The sequence below is a fragment of the Chelonoidis abingdonii genome, chromosome 4 (assembly GCF_003597395.2).
Source record: "Chelonoidis abingdonii isolate Lonesome George chromosome 4, CheloAbing_2.0, whole genome shotgun sequence".
NCBI classification, from domain to species: Eukaryota; Metazoa; Chordata; order Testudines; family Testudinidae; genus Chelonoidis; species Chelonoidis abingdonii.
The window spans coordinates 86187937-86211442 of record NC_133772.1 but is presented as its reverse complement, the minus strand read 5'-3'; the positions used below and the strand labels follow the sequence as shown (position 1 = coordinate 86211442).

At 39.8% G+C, this 23506-nt stretch overlaps 1 protein-coding gene across 7 annotated transcripts in view; it reads right to left on the bottom strand.

Moving 5' to 3' along the window:
• Positions 1 to 1063: 1063 nt before the first annotated feature.
• The window catches only part of SIPA1L1 (signal induced proliferation associated 1 like 1), a 391350-nt gene continuing 368907 nt past the window's right edge, over positions 1064 to 23506 (bottom strand). For all 7 annotated transcript variants that reach the window (XM_075065409.1, XM_075065414.1, XM_075065411.1 and 4 more), the window contains 7 exons: positions 15176 to 15415; positions 13978 to 14143; positions 10260 to 10482; positions 7150 to 7296; positions 4506 to 4620; positions 3874 to 3955; positions 1064 to 3216 (listed from right to left, as the gene is read on the bottom strand). In XM_075065409.1, the coding sequence (XP_074921510.1) occupies positions 3073 to 3216; positions 3874 to 3955; positions 4506 to 4620; positions 7150 to 7296; positions 10260 to 10482; positions 13978 to 14143; positions 15176 to 15415 (1117 nt within the window). In that variant the 3' untranslated portion in view covers positions 1064 to 3072. The remainder of the gene's footprint in view (positions 3217 to 3873; positions 3956 to 4505; positions 4621 to 7149; positions 7297 to 10259; positions 10483 to 13977; positions 14144 to 15175; positions 15416 to 23506) is intronic.

Genomic DNA, 23506 nt, shown 5'->3' with positions numbered 1-23506 from the left:
GTTAGTGGAGGAGGAATGAGTAGACAGAATGTGGGAGGGAGGGAGGAAGAGGGAATAGACACAGGAGAGCCTGCACTCAAAGTTTTTTAACTAACTTTGGTATTTGTTCCACACCTGAAAACAATTATAAGAGGATACCTGACTACAAGGTGATGTCAAAGTTGATCAATTCCACATTTTTACTGCTGGTTGCCTCAATCAACAAGCAATGCCCTATCAATGAAGAGGCAGGTACAAACAACTGTTTGCATTTATTTTTCCGAACAATTTAAGTAAAGTCTGCATGTTAGGTCTTCTTGCACTGGTTTCCTGTCAAGTTGCCAATGTGGCCCATGGTACATAAAGTTTGGGAACCTCTAGCTCTACCTGAATGTGAACATGGGTGGGGTAATTCATGGAGAAGCAGTAACCTTTGTTCCTCAGTTTTAACTCTAATAAAAATGGACTTTACAATGGAAAGATGGAAGCCAGTTCTCTTAGCAAGATTCCATAGGTCATACCCATTCAGGTCCTGACATACACTACTGTTGCCCAGAGAGCTCCCTTGTGGTAGCTATTTCTCTGTTGGACTGAAATAGATTTACCTTTTCACTATCTGCCTTTTGGGGATGCCATGGATCTAGCCATTAAAAATGTGGCTGAGAAGTAACACTCTTGTCAGGACAAATTTTAATTGAAGTGCTACCCGTCTCACCAGTGGATACTTGTGCCAGCAGTGGACCTAGAAACCTTTCTACCAGCTTGGTGAAGCTGTTGCATGAGAATCAAAATTAAAGATAAAAAAATTGTTCTTCATTAGAGAAATAGGAATATTCTAATAGGGAGGAGGGGAGTGAAGATTTTTTCACTAGTAGGAATAAGAAAGCATAATGGTGAAGTGCATGTGTATATAAAAAGGGATGGTCAACCAGGGGAAAGCAAAAGAAGAGACTGCTTGGAAAATGAAACTCTTGTCTCCTTGGTTGCTGATGCACTGGTGCAGTGAGAAAGGGCCAGGAAAGGAGGCTTTGTCTTTAGGAAGTTTCAAACAATATAAAAACACAACAAAATCAATAGAAAATGGTTTTAGAAGAGCCTTTAAAATGAGTTTTATTGTCAGAATTTTACAAGTTGCCTTTAGAGGCTTCATACAAGAACTCTGTTGCAAAACTCTAATAAATAGTCTGCCCCAAGTCCCAAAACTTTTTTAAAATAAAATAAAAACCAAAACAAACTTAAAAATTGAAGAGAATAAGCAAGACTTCAGGATGCTCAGGGATGTTAGCAATATTTCCCATTTACAAATAATATCAGGCATTATACAAATCTCCTTCATACAAGTCATTTTTAAAAAAATAACAGGACATTCTCAACCTTTACAAAAGCACTCCAGAAATAGTTCCAAATAGATTCATCTCCATGAAAAACATTATCAGAGAAGAATTCCATGGGGATTATCACTACAAATCAAGCTTTAGGTCAAAGTGTAGCAAGTTTCTGTGTAGTAGGATTAAAGAGCATGAAAAAGGGCACCAGAGAGAGCTTGGAAGATTCCCCCTGATTATTTCTTTTGCAAGAGTGGGTGACTGGGGAAGATGGAGAAGCTATACCTGAAATGGACAAATACTACAACGTTACTTATGAAAGGCAATGTGTGTTTCAATGTGAAGCTGTTAGTGGATGCATACAGAAAAGGGCAAAGATGATACTTCACTGCATGTGGCTTGCATCAAAATCTGTGCAGGTTGTAGTATGAGTTATATTGTGACACCAAAAAGGTATTTCTGGAGAGGTGACATTTTATGGCAAGTTTATAGCTCCTTCAAAGAAAAACAAGTTAATCTTCCTGGTGCCAGGCAGGCGGGGAAGGAAATCTTATGCTAACCAGTTGCACTGGGAAATCCAGACGTCTGAGATCCAAGAGTTAAAATACCGCTTCCCTCCTTGTCCCACTACTTAAGGAAGGGGACAAAATCTCTAACTACAGCTTTATATTTCCCCATTTGCATTATCCATAACAAGGTTATTAAAAGTTTGCTAATGCCAAAGACCTGCTATATAGTTGAGATTAATAAACATTTCTTCTGCCTTTTTTTTATTTGAAAAGTTCTATGACCAAACTGGGTGGGGATGGGAGGACAGGTGCAATGACATGGGATATATGGTGTATAAGAAAATGCATACAGTTTGAAAAAAAAAATCAAACATTTTACAGCTTCAGCCAGGGACCTATTATATATAAGTAGGTAATAGATCCTCAGGTAGGGGAGGGACGGAGACAAGGCTTAAGCAGAAGTACAGCAGTTACTCTCAGTCAGCCTGATGCAGCGTGCCATTTAGCATGCCAAGTTGCACTATTCCTAAAGTACCTGGCAACCATTGCTTCCATAGGAAACAGAGGCAACTAGAAGTGCTAATGCAAGGACATGTGTGATAATCTGACTCATCCATGGCTCAAGTGTCTACTCTCTCTTCCAATGTTCTGATGCTGATTGTACTGTACCATTCACTATGGGCATATGTTCTGTATAACATATGTGAAGATAGCACTAGTGATCAAGCACAAATCATTCAGGAGACACTTAAAACATTGTTTTACATCCCCTTGTCTGTGGCATACTTCAGAAAACAATGTAAGGAAAGCAGCAAAATAAACATTTCTTTCTAGTTTCCTAGGAGTCATAATATTTATCAAAGCAGCAAGGAAAAGCAGATTACCTGAAACAGATAGAAAGGAGTTAATAGAAATAAATAGAGACAAATAGACCGAACAATTCTGGTCCAGCCTCCAAATCATTTTGTACATAACAGGTAGAGAGATAATGTGCAAAAAATAGACATTCACATTTCAGCCATTAAACTTTTATTTTACCTTTTTTAATTATTTTTTTGTTTTTCTACAAAAGGCAGACAATGATTGTTGATCTGCGATTGTTCTGAGTGCGTGCAGAGGCGCAAAAAGGGGCCATCAGAGTACGTAGGGCGGGGAAGTGCTCTGATTATACTTTCACATATCATGATTAAGGTGGCATTAAAGCGAAGTCTCATTAACAATTATTTATAACTGATGTTTTCCTTCCCCATTTACTGTTCTCAGTTCATATCAATCGTGTTGAAAACCCATTCAGTGAATTTCTTCAGTTTCTCGGATGCACTCTGGGACTCCTCCTGTAACCGTAAGTTGTCTTCTCGCAAATGTTGCACTTCTGCCTGAAGACTGGCTTTGTCTTCCTTTTCCTAAGAGATGAGGAAGAATATGAGAGCTCAGTGGTGATTCCCGGTCATATTTCCTGCCTTTGTCAACGCCATCCTAGAGAGGTGGTATAGTTTTGTTTCCCCACTTTATAAGAGCTTTAAGTGCGCAGACACTCGTGATATTCTAGACTCATGGGCTGCGTGGTGACATTCTTTCCTCCTTACACTCTTTTGGGACAGATTGTTGGGATTTCTCAAGACTGAATTCTAGTATAAACACGAGCTTCCCAAGTGATCACCTGAAAATAGCCACAATCTATTCCACGCTAATGCAGCCCTCCTACGGTGTGACTGCTGAGGAGAACTAAGTAAGAGACGGCAAACACCTCCATGAATACTGTACTGCGTAAGAGACCTTTGACCTGAGCACAGCAAGATCCTTTCTGCACAGAAGCATGTATTTCAGCATTACACAGCAGATGTGCTGACTTTACCTCTAACTTCCTAACACCACTGTGTTCAAAAAATAAAATAACCTGGACTGTGATCTGAGGAAAGAAGAAAAGAGATGTAATTTTCTCAACAAAGGATGAAACTGTTATAAGTTTTGAGGAGGTGGAAAAGGTTTATAACATGACTAGTACTGCCTAGCAACAACATATTTACACCCTACAGGCTTCCTGTAGAATAAATATTTACCCTCTTTAAATCCTCTTGGAGCATCTTCAGCAAACTTTCCAGTTGGTCCACTTTGGAAGCGAGACTAGGAGGAGACTCTTTACTGTTGGAAGTAGGAGACAAAGACAGTAGTGGCAGGATTTTCCATAATCATTCTTTGCTCCTAACTCTAGGCTGGATTTCTAGTGGACTTTCCTATGAGAAACTGCTCAAAATGCATGTGTGATACAGTACATTCTGAATATATATTTTTACTTAAAAATGTTCATCACAGGCCTCAACTACTAACAGAAACGGTATACACATGCTTAGGCAGCGCAATCACTCAACAAAATGGGTATTAGTAGTAACCCTAAAGACTCATCGCTTGCTTTCTCTCTTTCTCCATTAGTTACAGGATAATTACATACACCTTGGAATGAGACTGTCTTGGACACTGTTTTAAACATCTCAGATGAAAGAGAACCTTCAGAAACATGGTATTTTCACAAAGGCAGAAATATACTCAGCATTCTTTTGTTTCCACCCTCCTCTGTTTTTCTTTTGTAAAAATCCATAAGAGATGTAAAAGTTTGTTACAAATCAAGCATCTCTGCATCCTGTCCTCCCTGGGTTTAATTTAAAAAGCCTATCTGTCAAATATATTTACTCACCCTACGTAAGGCTTCATCTGTGCAGTAAGCTGGTCCTCAGTCTGATCACTATTGGAAGCAGCACTCACAGGTCTGTTGTTTTCATCACCAGCAGCAAAGAATGAGGCTCGCTGAACTGAAGAGAGAAAGAGAGAGAGACAAACAAGTGTAAATGTGAAGATAATTTGCTTTTACTGGAGCATCTGCATTTGAGGATCTCAAAGCAACACAAGCATTAAATATCACAACACGACACCTACATGACATATGTAATCAAAGTAGCAATTTAAGATAGGTGAACGGAGGCACCAAAAAATTAAATACAATACCTGCTCAAAGTGACAAAGCAAGCTAGTGGCACAGAAATAAAACCTGAGAATCCCATCTCACTGATCTACCACCTACACCATGCAGCCCCTTTATACTGAAATGGAACGGACACTTTGAAAGGTGCAAAGCCACTTGTATAAAAGAATATAAGGCACTCCATTCACTAAGAACTGCAGCACTCATCATGGTTTGGACCTCCTGTGGCAAAAAACGTTTTAGAGCCATCTTATGGCTTCACAAAGCACTATTCGAGTAGCTTGGCAAATCATCATTTTTCCTAAAAAGAAGGTGTTTTCCACATCTTTATGGTTGTGAGAATTACACAGGGCAAGTGAAGAGACCCTGGTCACTTTTTATTTGTTATCTTTGTTTGTTAATCCTTTATAACATATTTTGTGATAAAAAAACTGAAAAGAAATCTCCCCTCCTCCACCATTTGTTTTTCCTTATCATTGTTTATTTAGGAAGTTTTAACGAATTTACAAATCATTACCATACCATTCTAGTTTAGGGAAACACCATGAAATGATACATCATCCTTCAGGCTTCCTCACAAAAATGGTCATACTCAAAAGAAATGACTAACTACTGATGGCCTCTCACTGGAAAGAGAAAAATAGTCTTCTGTTTGGCAAAGGTTTTATTCTGTGTTTTGAATAAGGCTAAAATTAACATAGCTGTTTTGTTTGACACAGTTTTGCCATGTCCCCATTTTTAAAAAATGAAAAATGCAGGAGAACTGGATGGCTTAAGAATGTAGTAACCGGGCATGAAGGTTTTCAGTTCAGCTGGGATCTAAGTGGGATGGGTTGTAGAGCCCTACCTAGTTTTTAGTCAACAGGTGTTCAAAATCAGAAAAAGCACCAATTATTTATTATAACTGGTACTTGCAAATCCCACACTGGCATTCAGCACACAGGCCACTGCATTGAGTTGACAGAGAAACTGGATAATTTGTCTCTCCCAGTCAGGTTTGCAGCCCACTGGAGGAGTAGTGGGAGGAAGCTGACAATACACTGCCCATGCTTTACCTGTTCCATGAGTAGACAGGGGATTGTCAATCAGATACCTTTCACCAGAATTGATGCATTCAAACTTTTAATTAAAAATAAGAGTAGATTCAGTGCCTATGAAAGTGAGGAACACTGAAGTCAGGTATACTGTGAACGAGTCTAGGAAAAGAGATTGCCAATCATAGTAAATTGCACTATAATGGTGGCCTTATTCTAATCCTTATTTGTGCATTTCACAAAACCTCTGAACAATTTCATTTCCCTCTGTGAATTAAGATAGGATTAAAACTCTGTTCTCCAGAGGTGAATGGCAAGTACAGTAATCCATGCATCACACAGTTCCCAGGTTAATGTCTCAGCATGTTCTTACATCACTGATATCAGCACTAACTAGGGAATACTGTGCGTTAGTTACTCATACCGCTGCTATTGTAGAACTAGCAGGGGAACAGAGGAAAGTAGGTTACTTATCAGTAACTGCAGTTCTCAGAGTGCATTGCCTGCAGGTATCCATATTCTTGTGGTCCATGCAGCAGAGCATCCGAAAAAGCAGGGATAAGTGGAAGCAACTTTATGAGGCAGAATAGCATTTATGTAGAGATTTGAAAAAGTGACTTTTGATTAAAGTAGCCATATGATTTTTTCCATCAGATTCTAACAATTTTATAGTTTACACTTTGAGCTAAAAGTCTTTATGTTTCTTTAAATTCCAGTGGATCTTGGCAATTCCTCTTCATTTTACTAGTTGTGAAGAAGATGGAAAGCACCAGAGGATAAAGTGATATCCATGTGCAAGTCCATGCATTTGGGAGGTATGTTCAGGGGAGAATAGCAATGGAAAGGCATGTGCCAGCAAGGCAGACTTTCCTAATTACTTTGGCAATGCACTTCAACTATAATACAGAAACTTCTTTCTAGTGCAATTTGCAGTCATTAAAGTGACTGCACTCCTTTCCACCGCTGCTTGGCTTCGCTCTGCACTTTCATGCCAGATGGATGTCCATGCCTGCTGTGGTCTTTGTGACTGGTCTGTATTAATTAAAAGTATTCCGTTACACAGAAATGCAGCTAAATTATTTTGTGTTCCATCTACAGTACTGAAACCTGCAGTGTGATTCAAATGTAAAGAAATGGCATCTGAACATTATAAGCAAACACATATTAGGCTGCTGCAATTTGGATTGCATTTTCAAAAGAACTTGGGACTTGAGAGAGTAGAAGAGAAACTAAGAAATGGCAAAAATATCAGAATTAAAAAAACATTCTTAGTGAAGTGTAGAGTAGCATATAAGCTTTTCAAGTAAAGTATTTTGAATACGTACCCTCAAAGGCTTTGGCAGCATCTACCAAGTTTGACCAGTCCAGATCGGAGGCAGAATCAGGCAAGGGCATAAGACCCGGGTCTGGCATGGACTGCTTTCTCTGATCCTGGATGTCTGTGAGGGAGCTGTCTGAGGCTGAGAACTCTCCTGGAGCAATGCAGAACAAAAATGAAATAATCAAAAATTCAGCCATTTCCCTCACAAAGTTTCTTCATTTCCAGATCATAAATAACTGAATCCCTATTCCTTGCTTTTCTGGGATGTAATTTTTCAAACCTGTACAGATGCCATTAAGATCTGCAGTGAGACTGATGAGCCATGTCATTCTGCAAGTTAGCTCTTTGGGGACTGTGCTAACCTCCTACTCTCAGATTCAGTTCTTTCCAAGATCTGCAGACCAGCACTTGGAAATCCAGGCTCTCATCTGACATTGTACGCTGCAGATTCTTGTACTCCAACAGCTCATGTCCCCTCATGGGCCTGATAAGCTTTAGAAGACTCAGCAGTCTGCAGACTCTACTACAGCATCCCTGTACACACTTTCTCTCATGGAATTAAAAGAAAATGAAATATGAAATATTTGTAACCACTGACAAAATTACTTGTTTCAAAGGTGTTAACTGGATTTTCAGATAAATTAGAATATTTCTAGGTCATGTTTTCTCCTCCATATAATATGAAGAGCTGCCTTGAGATGCAGCTGTTATTAATATGCTTAAAATTAACAACATTATGAGTGAATGGAAGGTTAACAAATACTGAGTGGTATTAAATATCCAGTTCTATTTAAACTCTCTTTTACCAAGGGCATGTAAATTAGAAAGACAATTTATGTGTCACTCAAATGTTTGGGTTCTTTTATCTTGGAGAGCTAAATTTTACAGAAAATTTTGATGATGATTGCATAAACCCCCTGCTTTGGAATAAGAGTCTTGACATTTCCAGTTCAGTGCAAAGGAGAGAATGACAGAGCAGCCAAGCTTCTTTTGGAAAATACAGAGATCTAAATGAAAGGAGACCCGTATACCCTGCTCTCTTTTACGCTCACAGGGCATACAGGCACTCTTTCCACAAGTCAGTTACAAATGTAACTCAGTCTAAAAATATATTTTAGTACCTATGGAGAGAAGGAGTAAAGGGAGCTTCATCCCTCCCACTTCACTATGAGAATTATGTTAAACAGCAGTGTGTCAACTTTGGTACTGAATGAACTGATGTCTAGGAATGAGAGGCAGCTGAAAATTATGTAGATATTTTTTCCAGCATAGTCGTCTGTTGAAGAAAATGTAGTCTATGAGCCTGATGACAATCAATGGACAAACACAGTATTCCCTGTGATGCAGTGCGCAGTTTCTTTTCCCAGTTATATGGCTGGGGTCAGATACGTTAAACAATACTGTGTTTTAATTCACGGCACCTTCTTTTAACAGCAACGGTTATAGTAAAACTAGTACTCCTAATGGCAGATAAACACAGATTTGGAAAGAGCAGGGTGATATATTAGGAGTCAGAATATCCTGCATCTACAACCAAGTTCATTATTTGTACCCTGGTTATCTGTTTTTTGGAGCAGAAAGTTTGGGTTTTTAGGCTAACCCCTGTGTTCCTTGGTGCACATCACTACATCAGTGTGGACAGTGCCACAACTCAAAAATCAAGCTGGAGAAGATCAGAGAAAATGTTCTAATACCGAGAACTGGGGAAGGAGGTTCAGTACTTTAACTAGGATAAAAGAGGACTTCCCCAAAGAGTGGGGAGGATAGGCAGCTACTTCTCTCCTGCAACTCATGAGTACGCAAGCTTCCCTTGTTCCCTCTGGTACTGTGAAGGGGGACAGATAGGGCTGCTGAAGCTTTCTCCCCTCCTTTCTTAATCATACAATTCATATTTGATCAACTCACTAAATTTGTCAAAGAATGTCCTGCGTAATAAAAAACTGGAGCTTCCATTCTTGGGAAACTATAGTCCTCCTCTTATCGGTCGTCTCAGCTGCTCTGATGCATGCTAAACACTCCCAGGTCCCAGAGTGAAACTGACTAAAATCCCCACCTTTTAAGTGTTGGCAGGGTCCAACCTTGAAGAGTTGGTAGGTGGTTTAGGTCCAGAGAAATGGCACATAGTATAACCAACTATGCTAAAAGTTAAAGCAAAATGCAAATCAAAGAACTACCAACTACTGTAGTTTTGTTTTAAGTGCTTAAATACCTCTGCATTGAGTTGAACCTATTGGTATTATAACACTCACATTCTTTTACCTAAAATGTATCACAATATGGATGAACAGATATAGGTATACATCTGCAAAAGACATTATGGAGCATTTTTACACTGGGAGACCTATTGAACTTTATCTCGAAGTGAAGGTTAAATATTTAGAAAACATACAGTTACTTATTTAAGTAAGTGGCGCAGTAGGAATCTGTGTAAATTCCCACCCACCCTCACTCCTGTCAGCAGCAAGGGATTCAGCACAATGTAATCCACATTATACTGCGTAAAATTACTGATGCTTTTCGCTGCAGTAACAAGGGCATCTGCAGTATCGTCTGCACATTTTTTAAAAACTAAGTAAGGAAACTTTTTCCAGTCACCTGTTTAATGCTTGATCAAATTGCTTAAGTAAATCCAAACTCTGCAGTGTGTAGTGCAAGGATTTGAATTCAGGATCACTTGGTGCATTAAGAATTTACTAAGTGCTTTAGGACCTCCAAACATCCACTAGCATTCATCCACCTCAGTGATATTCATTGTCAGTGGTATTTTGCACCTACACATTAAAACGGAGGACACCAGAAGTAGGCAATAGTTATTTGTATGACACCCAGGATGGGATCTTTGGACCAGCAAGTCTTGATTCCTGCTTTTGGCAGTGGTGAAAAAGTGATGGTAAAGAAAAAGGCAAACTTCTCCACTCCTTCCCCAAAATTATTTACCTGGCCTATTATGCAGTGCTGTACCCATGGCGGGAAAATCCAGCTTACATTCTGAGACATGGGATTTGACTCCCCTTACTTTAGCAAAATCAAGATGTAATTAACAAATAGCCAGGCAATTGAAATAACTGTCATGGCATCTCTCCTTTACTGTAATAAGGCTGGACATATACTCACCATGTAATGACTTCATTCCTAAAGTGTACGATGGCCTTCGTAAGGGTAGTGACTTGGGGAGAGAAGGATATGTGCTGCTGAACAGGACATCATTTGGCAGGGCTTGGTCCAAGAGGGAGGCCCGTGAGGTGAAGAAGTGTTCTCTTTGACCACTGTAAATACTCTCATCTGACAGAGTCCTCTGCAAGGCACGCTTTGTGGTAGGAGTGCTAGGGAATGGGGACTGAGAGGAGGGAAAGGTGTGACTATACAATCTAAAGAGGACATCAGTACATGGTAACATTTCAAACATACACTACCTGTGTTTATTAAAGCAATCTCTATTTGTATAAAGAAGTAGGCTTTAACATACCGAGTCTGTGTCAAACTGGATGGGACAAAGTACTACATGAACAGCTCTGTCTAGATCAGGGGTCAGCAACCTCTGGCATGCGGCTTGCCAGGGTAAGCACCCTGGCAGGCCAGGCCAGTTTGTTTACCTGCCGCATTGGCAGGTTTGGCTGATTGCAGCTCCCACTGGCCGTGGTTCGCCACTTCAGGCCAATGGAGGCAGCGGGAAGCAGTGGTCAGCACATCCCTCAGTCCGCGTCGCTTCCCGACGCCCCCACTGGCCTGGGATGGCGAACCGCAGCCAGTGGGAACCGCAATTGGCCGAACCTGCCAACATGGCAGGTAAACAAACTGGTCTAGCCTGCCAGGATGCTTACCCTGGTGAGCCACGTGCCAGAGGTTGCCGACCCCTGATCTAGATGAATATCAAGTATAGATGTCCCATTAGATCTTTGCCACCTCTAATTTCTATTTCTATCATTCAACAGACATCTTGTAGGACATTAACCTCAAGAAACTCCTCATAGATTCTGTAAATTAGCTCCAGACCATATGTACTAAGGAAAACATTTACAGAAGCAAGTTAAGTAATACCTAAAACAAAGAGTTCTACCTCTTGTGCTATCTTCCACACACTCTGGCTAAGATGCCAATTGGCTACAAGCCCCATGTAACAGAACAATGAGGAAAGTCTGACAAACTAAAATCCTTCACAGAGCTTTGAGAAAAAATTAACAAAACAAAAACAGCTCTACTAACTAAAATCCCTAGAGCAGACATGATAAAGTGCATTTTGGAGAGCTGCTCTCTTGCACGGAGAAATACTTATCTGTTTACTTACATACATACATACACACACACACACACACACACACACATACACATATATAAATGTTATTTAACCAGATGGTAATTGATTTCTGTGATTAAAACCCACACTGAAGGGTGGAACAGAAGTGGGGAGCAGGAGAAAAGTTATTGCTTCTGTACACTGGAGAACAATCTGCCAAACTGAAATATGTTTTTATCAAACGATCAGAAGCCTCTGCTAAAACCTGCTGCAAGTTTTGTGTTTATGGATAAAGAACCGCAAATGTAGCTAAAACATTTTTAAAACTTGCTGATACCATCTGAAAAAACAGGAGAGAGACATTTTACATGTTAATTGTGTATTCTGCCAGTTCTCCTCCATGGGATCATCCACACTAGGTCAGACACACGCGTTGGCCATTTGATGAGCAAGATGAATATTGCAGGACAAAGCAGGTCTCTAAAATTACCACAGCAGAAATGACATCGTAATGGGATTTTTGAAAACATACTCATATAAAAATTATGTGCCAATTGAGATGTGGAATTATACCTGTTTATGGGGCTCAGTTGCCACAAAAATAAGACAGGCTAATTTCATTGCTATGGTGTCAAAACGTCTAAAATGACCATCACAAAGTGAGTTTTCCATTTAAGGCTGAGCACCAGAAAAATAACTCTTGGTACCAAGGGGCCAAGAATAAGGGCTTTATATATGTTAGGTAGAGAACCACTCTGTTTTCTCCTTTTGGGACCAAAAGCCCAGCTGGCAGTTTCTTGTCATAACCCAGCCAAGCCTCACAATACTTGTCCGTAGGAGAAGAGGGAAAAAAAGAAGCCGTTGCCACACCAGGCACTGCTCAATGAAGAACACCTGCAATGCTCCTTGTGTTAGACATCCCAGAGTAGAAACACTTGCAGCCTCGAATATTAGAAACTGGAAACATGATTAGTGCTGGACCTTTAAATTGTTAGGCTACTAATATTTGAATATGAGGTGGATTTAGGGAGGAGAGACAATGTGAGCAGAGAAGTGAAAAGGAGTGTGACCAGGGACTTGGAGGAAGATGGCACGGAAGTGAAGGGTGTGAAGAGAGAAGAAGCAGTAAGAGAAGGGAAGGAGAGATGGACAGGAGAATTGAAGATGACGGGGAGAAGGGAAGGGATGAAAAGGCAAAAATATTAGGAGACAACAAAAAACTGTCTATCCTACCAGGAAACAGGACCTCTCAATTATCAAATACAAAAAGTGCTGATACTCAAAAAAGATTCAGGTAGCTACGGAGGGCCACATTTCTTCACCTAACATGAAGTACAAATTGTGCACTGGGTAGAAATTATAACTATGTTTAAATTTTAACATTTATTTTCATTATTGGTAAATAATAGCATTGATAAAATTGAGCAGGTCACTAGACTGAGCTGACACACTGATCCAAGTCACGAAGAAAATGAAGGATACTGGAAAGATTGAACTCATTGTGCATAGTCAATAAAGAAAGAGGCTCACAAAAGGCACACGCTATTCACGGTCCGTCCCTGGGACAGTTAACAGTTTAAATGGAATTTCTTGAAAAGACAATAGGTGCCTGTTTACAGATCAGGAGGAGGGTGTTTCCCCTCATGCCTCCTTCCTCTTATAAACCACTATACTGTTAAAAAAAAAAATATATATCTTCCTTATGGCAAACTTTTTTCTCTCTAGCCTTTAAGGTAATATATGAAAAAATCTGTATATGGAATCTGTTATGGAAGTTTTAATAAGACTTTTGGGGTTTTGACAAGCAGAGAAACAAGTTGCAAGCTCTCTTTTGCATGGTTGCTGTGGAAACTACTAGGGCCTTGGGTGATGAACATGAACTGTTAATCTTTGATTTAGTATACAGACACTATGGAAATCAAAACACTCTTGAAAATGATCTATTTTATCAGTATTTAAAACTATAAGTTATTATAATTTCTGATGAAACCTTAGGAAATTTTTCTGAATAGATTTAATATGTATGTAAAATATTTGTTTTAGGTGTTCTCTTCAATTAAGCATATTAGTCTCCTCAAAGGATGGCACAAAAAACTGCCACACCATTGCAACAGCTGGAATACCAAAACCATTCTCTAAGTACTACCCTCCAGCAATTGATAAGCTCTGAGACAAATGGCCAGTGTTGTGTCCATGTTAGTAATTCAGGGAAGATTAAAATTTTGGATTTTGTTTTGTTATGGATGAGAACAGGAAAGTTTCATCTGAGAAACTTATAGGATGTTGTGAGGTGCTGAGAAGCTCCTGTAAAGAGGTGAATGCCTTCAACTCTCCTTAGAGTTGACAGTGTTAACATTTGCCATGAGGTACACAACACTGCAGTTTCAGTTAGGCTTTTATTTTGTTTTCAACAGTGATGAACAATGCTTTACGCTCTATGCGCTCAGACACTAAGGAAGTCATTGGGTCCAGATCCTCAGCTGCTGTAAACTGGCATAGATCTCTGAAGTCAATGGAACTCTGGTCCCCTGGTCTCTACCTGCCTCCTGAATTTCACTTAATAGTGACAAAAGAGGATGATCCATGTCTGTAGCATACCTTAAAATTCTTCTGGGACTCTGGTGTTGGGCTGTCAAGATCTATCAGTTTCTTCAGGTCTTCCTCAACAGTGGACTTGGATGCTCGTTTTGGTGATGCCCGTAGATCTCTGGCTGATGCACGCAACCGTGGATGGGCCATTTCATTGCCATCACTCTGGTGACGTCTTAAAGGGAAGGGAACAGACATGTTCAGGACCCAAAGCTGCTCGGGGCTTGGTCTATGAACATAATAAGCAGTAAAGCATCATCAAGATTTTCAGAGGGAAAAACAGGGTAGAGAGGGAGGGTGTGGGTATGGGAAGATTAAGATCAAGTTTTGTATAATACAGTAAAGTCCAATATAAATTAAACCTGTTAAAGGAATAAACCTGTTGAAAGCATCAACTTCCAATGCATGAAAAGAGTACCATAATACATTTCCCTATTAAAGGAATGTATTTATTCAAAGAATGGAGTATTCTGCACAAAGAACAATATATAAACTGAAGTCTGTTAAATATTAGCTAAATGCTTAAACATACCAAATGTTCCTGTTCTTTTAACTGGCTTCCAGTATATAACTTGAATAAAATACTTTTTATTTTAGCTTCTATCTAGCATTTCCTTTGGTGGCCCACTGCTCAATTACTGGCGTCATCTGGGAATGCTGTGCTTAACACCAATAATGACTTCAAAGCAGCCCTAATTGCCCAGACATTTGAATCTCCACTGTACTGGGTCAATGGTTCTGATGTGCATTTTTCCAACATCCACCTTTCAAGGTTATCTGAGACCCCAAATCACAAAACTCTTGATGCAAATCTTAGAATGTGGGAACAAAATGAAGAATCTAAGGGAAAAAACACTCAGTGTTGAGGATGGTTTTTTCATTTGTTCAATTACTATTTTGAGTCTCATTTAAGAATTCTCTAAAGAAAAATTCTAGAATTTAATAAAGATGAAATCTACAGCATTTTATAGAAATTCTATAGAAATTGCTTTAAAAACTTTTACTAAATAATGAAGAATGATAACTAAGCTATGGAATTTTTAAGCCACACTATGGAATTTTAAGGTAGAAATTCTAAAGTTCTGTAGAGGTCTGATCATTTCATTAAATTCTATTGGACCTTTCCATACGGGAAACTTCTCTGGATTTCAGTGCTTCTTCATGTTTAAGTTAACAACCAAACAATAGAACCAAAAAACGCTCTTACTTTCTGGTATCCATAAACCCCACAGAGTTTATTGTCCCTCCAGGTTTTTTCCATCCAATCAGGTACTTGCTAGTAGCACCCTGGCGAGGGTAGAAAGTCCTAGGACCAGAGGAGGAGGAAGAGGAGGAGGAGAAAGAAGGTGCGAGCTGTGGGGAAGTAGCGGAATGAATCTCTTCTTTAGGTGAACTTCTGGCACTGGTGAAAACAACTGGGCTGGCAGAGTGTCGTGAGCTCATGGTACTGGGAGAGAAGCATAACAAAGACAAAGCTTAACTTGAGAGAGAGAGAGAGAGAGTGAGTGTGTGTGTGTGTGTGTGTGTGTGTGTGTGTGTGTGTGCGCACATCTTATGTAACTTTTTAAAAAACTGCATTTGATTAGCAGGTATACAAAGTATTACTATTATTATTGTGATGTAAAGCTAATAATAATAATTCTGTGCTGTTCTCTCATGCCTTCCATCAGAGCACTTCTGAAAAACGAATGAATTAAACTTCACAAGCCACCTGTGAGGTAAAAAAGTATCAACCCAAATTTACAGATGGTAAACCTAAGGCACAGAGAGGTTAAGTGACTTCAGGGTAACACAAGAAGTCTTGGCTGAGCTAGCAAGAGAACCCACGTGAGAGTCCTAGTTTCTCCACAAGACCAGCCTTATCAATACCAAAAGATTTTTTTTAGTATTAAAGAAATCCCAACAATATATAACTCTAGAAGATACATATTACTGGCCTTATTCATTATTGCTCATAATTCAGAGTCTGCTGCTGGCACAGCTGACAATGCCACAGTGAGAAAACACTCTCTACTATGTGATAACAATGGAAGCACTTGAGAGTCCTGCAGACACAAACATTTTACTATTACAGAAGTTTCATTTCATTACCACCAAAAAGGCTGGAGACCGGAAAAAGACGATAAGTAGTTCGAGGAAACCAGAGTTTTGGTTTGCTAGGAATCAGTGTGGATGAATATACTGAATATTTTTTTTGATGAAAGACTCTGGGCAACATCATCAGTACTGGAGGGCTGCATTGACTATACATTGAGGACTTACCTTCACTGAGTGACTGTCTGCAGTGTGTGTGTTTGTGTGTGTTTGGGGGCTACTTGCTGTGTGCTGAGCTTGTGTTTGTCAGTCTGTTTGTTTATTTTGGTTGTTTGAAGTACCGTGTGCTGTAATAGGCAGCTGGAGGTTGAGCTACAAAGGAAGGTTTGAAAGCTAGAAGCCTCTGGTAATTGGCTGAGACTTAACCAGTGGGCAGGGCATTCACTCAGGCCAGGGCTTTATAAAGCCGCGCACAAGCGACCAGGGAGCTTTGCGAACAGGGGCTGCTAACAGGGCGTTTCGCAAGGGAGTTTGGAAAGGGAGGGGGAAGGGAGCGGGGGTCCCTTGTCGGTCCTATCCATGACCCGTTAGTCCCTTGGATTCCACAACCTCCCTAGGCATTTATTTCCAGTGTTTAACTACCCTGATCGGTTAGCCGAACTTTTTCCTAATTCCAACCTAATCTCCCTTGCTGCAAGTTTAAGGCCCATTGCTTTCTATGTTCTACATTGAGGCTAAGGTGAACAAGTTTTCCCCTTCTTTCCTTGATGACACCTTTAGATTACCTGAAAATGCTATCATGTCCCTCTCCAGTCTTCTCTTCCAAACTAAAATTAAACCCAGTCTTTTCAGCTTTCCTTCCATTAGGTCATTTCTCAAGGACCTTTAATCATTTCTTGTTCTCTTCTCTGGACCCTCCCAATTTCTCCTCATCTTTCTTTGAAATGCGATGCCCAGAAACTGGACACAACACTCCCAGTTGAGGCCTAACCACGCAGAAAGTTAGAGCGGAAAAGATGACTTCTCGTGTTCTTTGTTATATAACACACCTGTTAATACAACCCGGAATATGTTTTGCTTTTTTTTGCAACAGTACACACTGTTGGATCATATTTAGCTTCGGTTCCAATCTGACCCCTAGTTTCTTTCTGCCATACTTCCTTCCTAACAGTCTCCTTCCCATTCTGTATGTGTGCAACTGATGTTCCTTCCTAATTGAGCACTTTGCATTTGTCTTTATTGAACTTCATCCTGTTGTACTTCAGCCCATTTCTCCAATTTGGCCAGATCATTTTGAAGTTGACCCTGTCCTCCAAAGCAGTTGCAAATCCCTTCCAGTTTTGGTATCAGTCCGCAAACTTAATAAGCGTACTTTCTATGCCAACATCTAGTCGTTGATGAAGATATTTTTACAGAGCGGTTCCCAAAACAGACTCCTGCGAACCCCACTTGTATACCTTTCCAGCTTGGATTGGGAGCCATTAACAACTACTCACTGAGTTATGCCCACCCACCTTATAGATAGCCCCATCTAAATTGCTATTTTTTGCCTAGTTTATCGATAAGGATATTTCATGTGAGGACCGTATCAAAATGCCTTACTAAAGTCTAGGTAAACACAGTCATGCTTTCTCCCTTATCCACAAGGCTCGTTATCCTATCAAAGAAGCTATCAGATTGGTTGACATTGATTGTTGTTCTTTACCAAATCCATGCTGGCGTGGGATTCCCTATTCACCTTACCACCTCCAAGGGGTTTGCAGATGATTTCCTTTAATTACTTGCCCCCACTCCGGTGAGCAAAGCCCACAGGTAAGTGGGGAACATGAAGACCTGGGAGATGGGTCGGAAACAAGAGGGAGCGTGGGCTATAATGGCAGAGAGAAAGGAGGGTCAGGGCAAAACTGGGAGGCAAGATCAAACCAGTATCTTAGATGCCTATATACAAATGCGAGAAGTATGGGTATAAGCAGGAAGAACTGGAAGTGCTAATAAATAAATACAACTATGACATTGTTGGCATCACTGAAACTTGGTGGGATAATACACATGATTGGAATGTTGGTGTGGATGGGTATAGTTTGCTCAGGAAGGATAGACAGGGGAAAAGGGAGGAGGTGTTGCCTTATATATTAAAAATGTACACACTTGGACTGAGGTGGAGATGGACATAGGAGACGGAAGTGTTGAGAGTCTCTGGGTTAGGATAAAAGGGGTAAAAAACAAGGGTGATGTCGTGCTAGGAGTCTACTACAGGCCACCTAACCAGGTGGAAGAGGTGGATGAGGCTTTTTTTAAACAACTAACAAAATCATCCAAAGCCCAAGATTTGGTGGTGATGGGGGACTTCAACTATCCAGATATATGTTGGGAAAATAACACCGTGCGGGCACAGACTATCCAATAAGTTCCTGGACTGCATTGCAGACAACTTTTTATTTCAGAAGGTTGAAAAAGCTACTAGGGGGAAGCTGTTCTAGACTTGATTTTAACAAATAGGGAGGAACTCGTTGAGAATTTGAAAGTAGAAGGAAGCTTGGGTGAAAGTGATCATGAAATCATAGAGTTTGCAATTCTAAGGAAGGGTAGAAGGGAGTACAGCAAAATAGAGACAATGGATTTCAGGAAGGCGGATTTTGTAAGCTCAGAGAGCTGATAGGTAAGGTCCCATGGGAATCAAGACTGAGGGGAAAAACAACTGAGGAGAGTTGGCAGTTTTCAAAGGGACACTATTAAGGGCCCAAAAGCAAGCTATTCCGATGGGTAGGAAAGATAGAAAATGTGGCAAAAGACACCTTGGCTTAACCACGAGATCTTGCATGACCTACAAAATAAAAAGGAGTCATATAAAAAATGGAAACTAGGTCAGATTACAAAGGATGAATATAGGCAAACAACACAGGAATGCAGGGGCAAGATTAGAAAGGCAAAGGCACAAAATGAGCTCAAACTAGCTATGGGAATAAAGGGAAACAAGAAGACTTTTTATCAATACATTAGAAGCAAGAGGAAGACCAAGGACAGGGTAGGCCCACTGCTCAGTGAGGAGGGAGAAACAGTAACAGGAAACTTGGAAATGGCAGAGATGCTTAATGACTTCTTTGTTTCGGTCTTCACTGAGAAGTCTGAAGGAATGTCTAACATAGTGAATGCTTATGGGAAGGGGTAGGTTTAGAAGATAAAATAAAAAAAGAGCAAGTTAAAAATCACTTAGAAAAGTTAGATGCCTGCAAGTCACCAGGGCCTGATGAAATGCATCCTAGAATACTCAAGGAGTTAATAGAGGAGGTATCTGAGCCTCTAGCTATTATCTTTGGAAAGTCATGGGAGACGGGAGAGATTCCAGAAGACTGGAAAAGGGCAAATAGTGCCCATCTATAAAAAGGGAAATAAAAACAACCCAGGAAACTACAGACCAGTTAGTTTAACTTCTGTGGAGTGGGGGCAAGTAATTAAAGGAAATCATCTGCAAACCCCTTGGAGGTGGTAAGGTGAATAGGGAATCCCACGCCAGCATGGATTTGGTAAAGAACAACAATCAATGTCAACCAATCTGATAGCTTCTTTGATAGGATAACGAGCCTTGTGGATAAGGGAGAAAGCATGACTGTGTTTACCTAGACTTTAGTAAGGCATTTTGATACGGTCCTCACATGAAATATCCTTATCGATAAACTAGGCAAAAAATAGCAATTTAGATGGGGCTATCTATAAGGTGGGTGGGCATAACTCAGTGAGTAGTTGTTAATGGCTCCCAATCCAAGCTGGAAAGGTATACAAGTGGGGTTCGCAGGAGTCTGTTTTGGGAACCGCTCTGTAAAAATATCTTCATCAACGACTAGATGTTGGCATAGAAAGTACGCTTATTAAGTTTGCGGACTGATACCAAAACTGGAAGGGATTTGCAACTGCTTTGGAGGACAGGGTCAACTTCAAAATGATCTGGCCAAATTGGAGAAATGGGCTGAAGTACAACAGGATGAAGTTCAATAAAGACAAATGCAAAGTGCTCAATTAGGAAGGAACATCAGTTGCACACATACAGAATGGGAAGGAGACTGTTAGGAAGGAAGTATGGCAGAAAGAAACTAGGGGTCAGATTGGAACCGAAGCTAAATATGATCCAACAGTGTGTACTGTTGCAAAAAAAAGCAAAACATATTCCGGGTTGTATTAACAGGTGTGTTATATAACAAAGAACACGAGAAGTCATCTTTTCCGCTCTAACTTTCTGCGTGGTTAGGCCTCAACTGGGAGTGTTGTGTCCAGTTTCTGGGCATCGCATTTCAAAGAAAGATGAGGAGAAATTGGGAGGGTCCAGAGAAGAGAACAAGAAATGATTAAAGGTCCTTGAGAAATGACCTAATGGAAGGAAAGCTGAAAAGACTGGGTTTAATTTTAGTTTGGAAGAGAAGACTGGAGAGGGACATGATAGCATTTTCAGGTAATCTAAAGGTGTCATCAAGGAAAGAAGGGGAAAACTTGTTCACCTTAGCCTCAATGTAGAACATAGAAAGCAATGGGCCTTAAACTTGCAGCAAGGGAGATTAGGTTGGAATTAGGAAAAAGTTCGGCTAACCGATCAGGGTAGTTAAACACTGGAAATAAATGCCTAGGGAGGTTGTGGAATCTCCATCTCTGGAGATATTTAAGAGTAGGTTAGATAAATGTCTATCAGGGATGGTCTAGACAGTATTTGGTCCTGCCATGAAGGCAGGGGACTGGAATCGATGACCTCTCAAGGTCCCTTCCAGTCCTAGAGTCTATGAATCTATGAGATCCAAGACCTGAGGATTCTACAAGAGCTGAACCATTCTTCTGAGTTATGTAGGCTATGATCATTGCAGTTGCTTGGGTGCCTAGCATTTTAAAGTCTAATTTTCAATTCTCAAAGTTTAAGGGGAAAAATAGGATTGCTCACCACAGTAGGAGAAGTCCTTTTTTCTTTTGCACCCTCTTTCCAGGCGCATTTAATCAAGAGGAAGAAATCATTTGGCTAATACATATTCCCCCTAAACAGCATTCCAAGTGGACTGGACCTTGACCCCATGAAGCTGAATTAATTCTAGTTTTCCCTGGTCATTTCAAGGTAGTTGCATATGGGAGCAAGTAATATTTGGGAAAGAAGGAAAATGTTGGTTAAATAGGTTAATTTCTTGTTTCTGTCACTCTGTGTAAATAGCAAATCTGTGAGAGCAGTTTCATTAAAAAGAAGAAAAATGACGAGGCAATTAATTTGCTCTCCAGCAGACTGGGCCTTAACTGAAACTGAATGGATTTTTATATCTCTAATTCCTGACATAATCTGTCTAGGCAAAGAATGAGGAGATACAGAGTGCCTAATTCCAGCTGGTTTCCATCATAGGGAGAGGGTCCTGGATAAAACTAGTTTTCATTTATATGTTGATATGAAAGTTAGATGTGGTCTAGGAAGGAATCAGAACATTAAATTTTAAGAAGACTATATATTATGTTATGCTTTAAAAAGGTGGAGACATTTGTAATTACAGCAAAACTTCAGGTATAGATTCGGTCCTGGAATGTCATCAGATATTTTAAGGACTTTGGCACACAGTTTTCTACATTACTTATGTGCATTATCTTCTCCATAACTGGAGCACTGGAAGGGGTGTGTGTATGTATGTGTGAGAGTGAGTAATTCTAACATTTGAAACAGATGAGGTTTCTGGTATAAAGTGGTATTTTCTGACTGTGAAATAAAGATTAAATGGATGGTTGAATTATCTAGTAGTTGAATGAGCCCTAAATTTTTAGCCTGATAGCAAGTTCTCCAGTGATCCTGTCATGTGAAGGTGCATTGTCTCATTTGTTACTGAAACAATTATAGAAGATATTTAAGGCATCAGTTATGGTAACCTATTGTCTACACAGTTCATAATAATACTGAATATTTGATAGTATATATCACTTTTCAATTGTAAATCTCAAAGGCCTTTGCAAAAGAAGGTATAGTTCTTTTTTTTTTTTTTATAGTAGATAATGAAACTGAGTCAGAGATAACAAATGATTTGCCAAGGTCAAAAATTAGTGCGAAAAAATTCAGTTTTCCTGATTTCCAGTTGTGCTCCCATTCAAAACTTTCTTTTTAAATCTGTTCAGGCCATAAAACATAGCTGACAATCATAATTTCTTCCAGTTATCTGCCAGTAAAAGTCAGATTGAAAAAAACTGGGAACAGTTTTCCCATAGCGGGTCAAAGTACAGTCCACCTGAAATTGTATGTCACAAATCTTGCCCACTTATGTCCTGCACAAATATCACTTCTGCTAAAGAAACAGAGCAGAAGTAAGGAAAGAAATTCAGAAGTTGCTTGCCTCTTTTTCTTTTTTTTTTTGAAATGAGAAACTCCTACACATACTGTGGAAACCAGTCCATCTCTGAGACGTCTCCATTATCAAGTTAAAATATCAAGTGCTTGGCTGGGATGTGGACTTTAAAAGAAAATTGTATGGGGAGGTTTTGTTTTTAAATATTTTATAGTTCAGAAGGAGTGTTCATCTGAGAACTGGAGGTTTTTCCTTTTGCGTAGGAATATTAATATTCCCATTATTTTCCAGAATGTTTAGTGTTAATGGAGAGTTACAGAGGGAGTGGTATCAATGAGGAGGGGAAAAAAGGGCTTGTAAATAAATTTCCAAATAAATTTCATGTGTTTGTTTATATCTATTGTTATCAAGATGTTTCACAGAAGTGGGTATAGTAAACACATGAAATAAGATCCAAGCAGCAAAGAACACATGAAATATGCAAGGAACAGCGGGTGGTAGAAGGGCAGAAAAGTTAGCTCACAACAATTTTTTTTTTTTTGCCCTTGGTTTATATATTACACTGCTCCCCACTTATCCTTCTTTAGATACAAATTTTAAATATTTTTGGAGGTGCTCAATATTACAACATGAACATCCTAGGGTTCTATGGTGGTACTGGTACTTTGGTGGCAGCATAATGTGCTATTGACACACAGGCACTAAAAGCCCCCAATCTACAAGTTGTTGAATAACACAGTGCAAACACTCTGAAGTCAGTGGGACAGTGCACAAGTAAAGGCTTGGGACACAAGTTTGGGTACAGTCTAGTCTACACGGGCCAGAAGGGGCTGGAAGCACTGTAGAGGCAGCGCATTCAATTCCTGGGAAGAAAGTGGGGGAATCACATTGTTCGAGCTGGCAGTCTGAACAGTTTGATTGTCGCTGAAGGGAGTGGAGTACAACCCTCGGGCTTGAGAAAAGGTTTTTTTTTTTTTTTTTTTTTTTTTTTACACTGAACTTGAGTGTGGTAACAGGAAAGAATAAAAGAATATCTTTTCCTCCAACACCCATAAAATAATCCTAGATTCAACACATATACATAAAAATATTGTCCAATCATGAAATACAACTTTTTAAAAAGCAATTTAATATCCCCACGTTGGGATGGAAATATCAGGGATTTTGTTTTTAGTTTTGATAGTGAAGACCACAGAGACCATTCAGCTAGGGAGCAA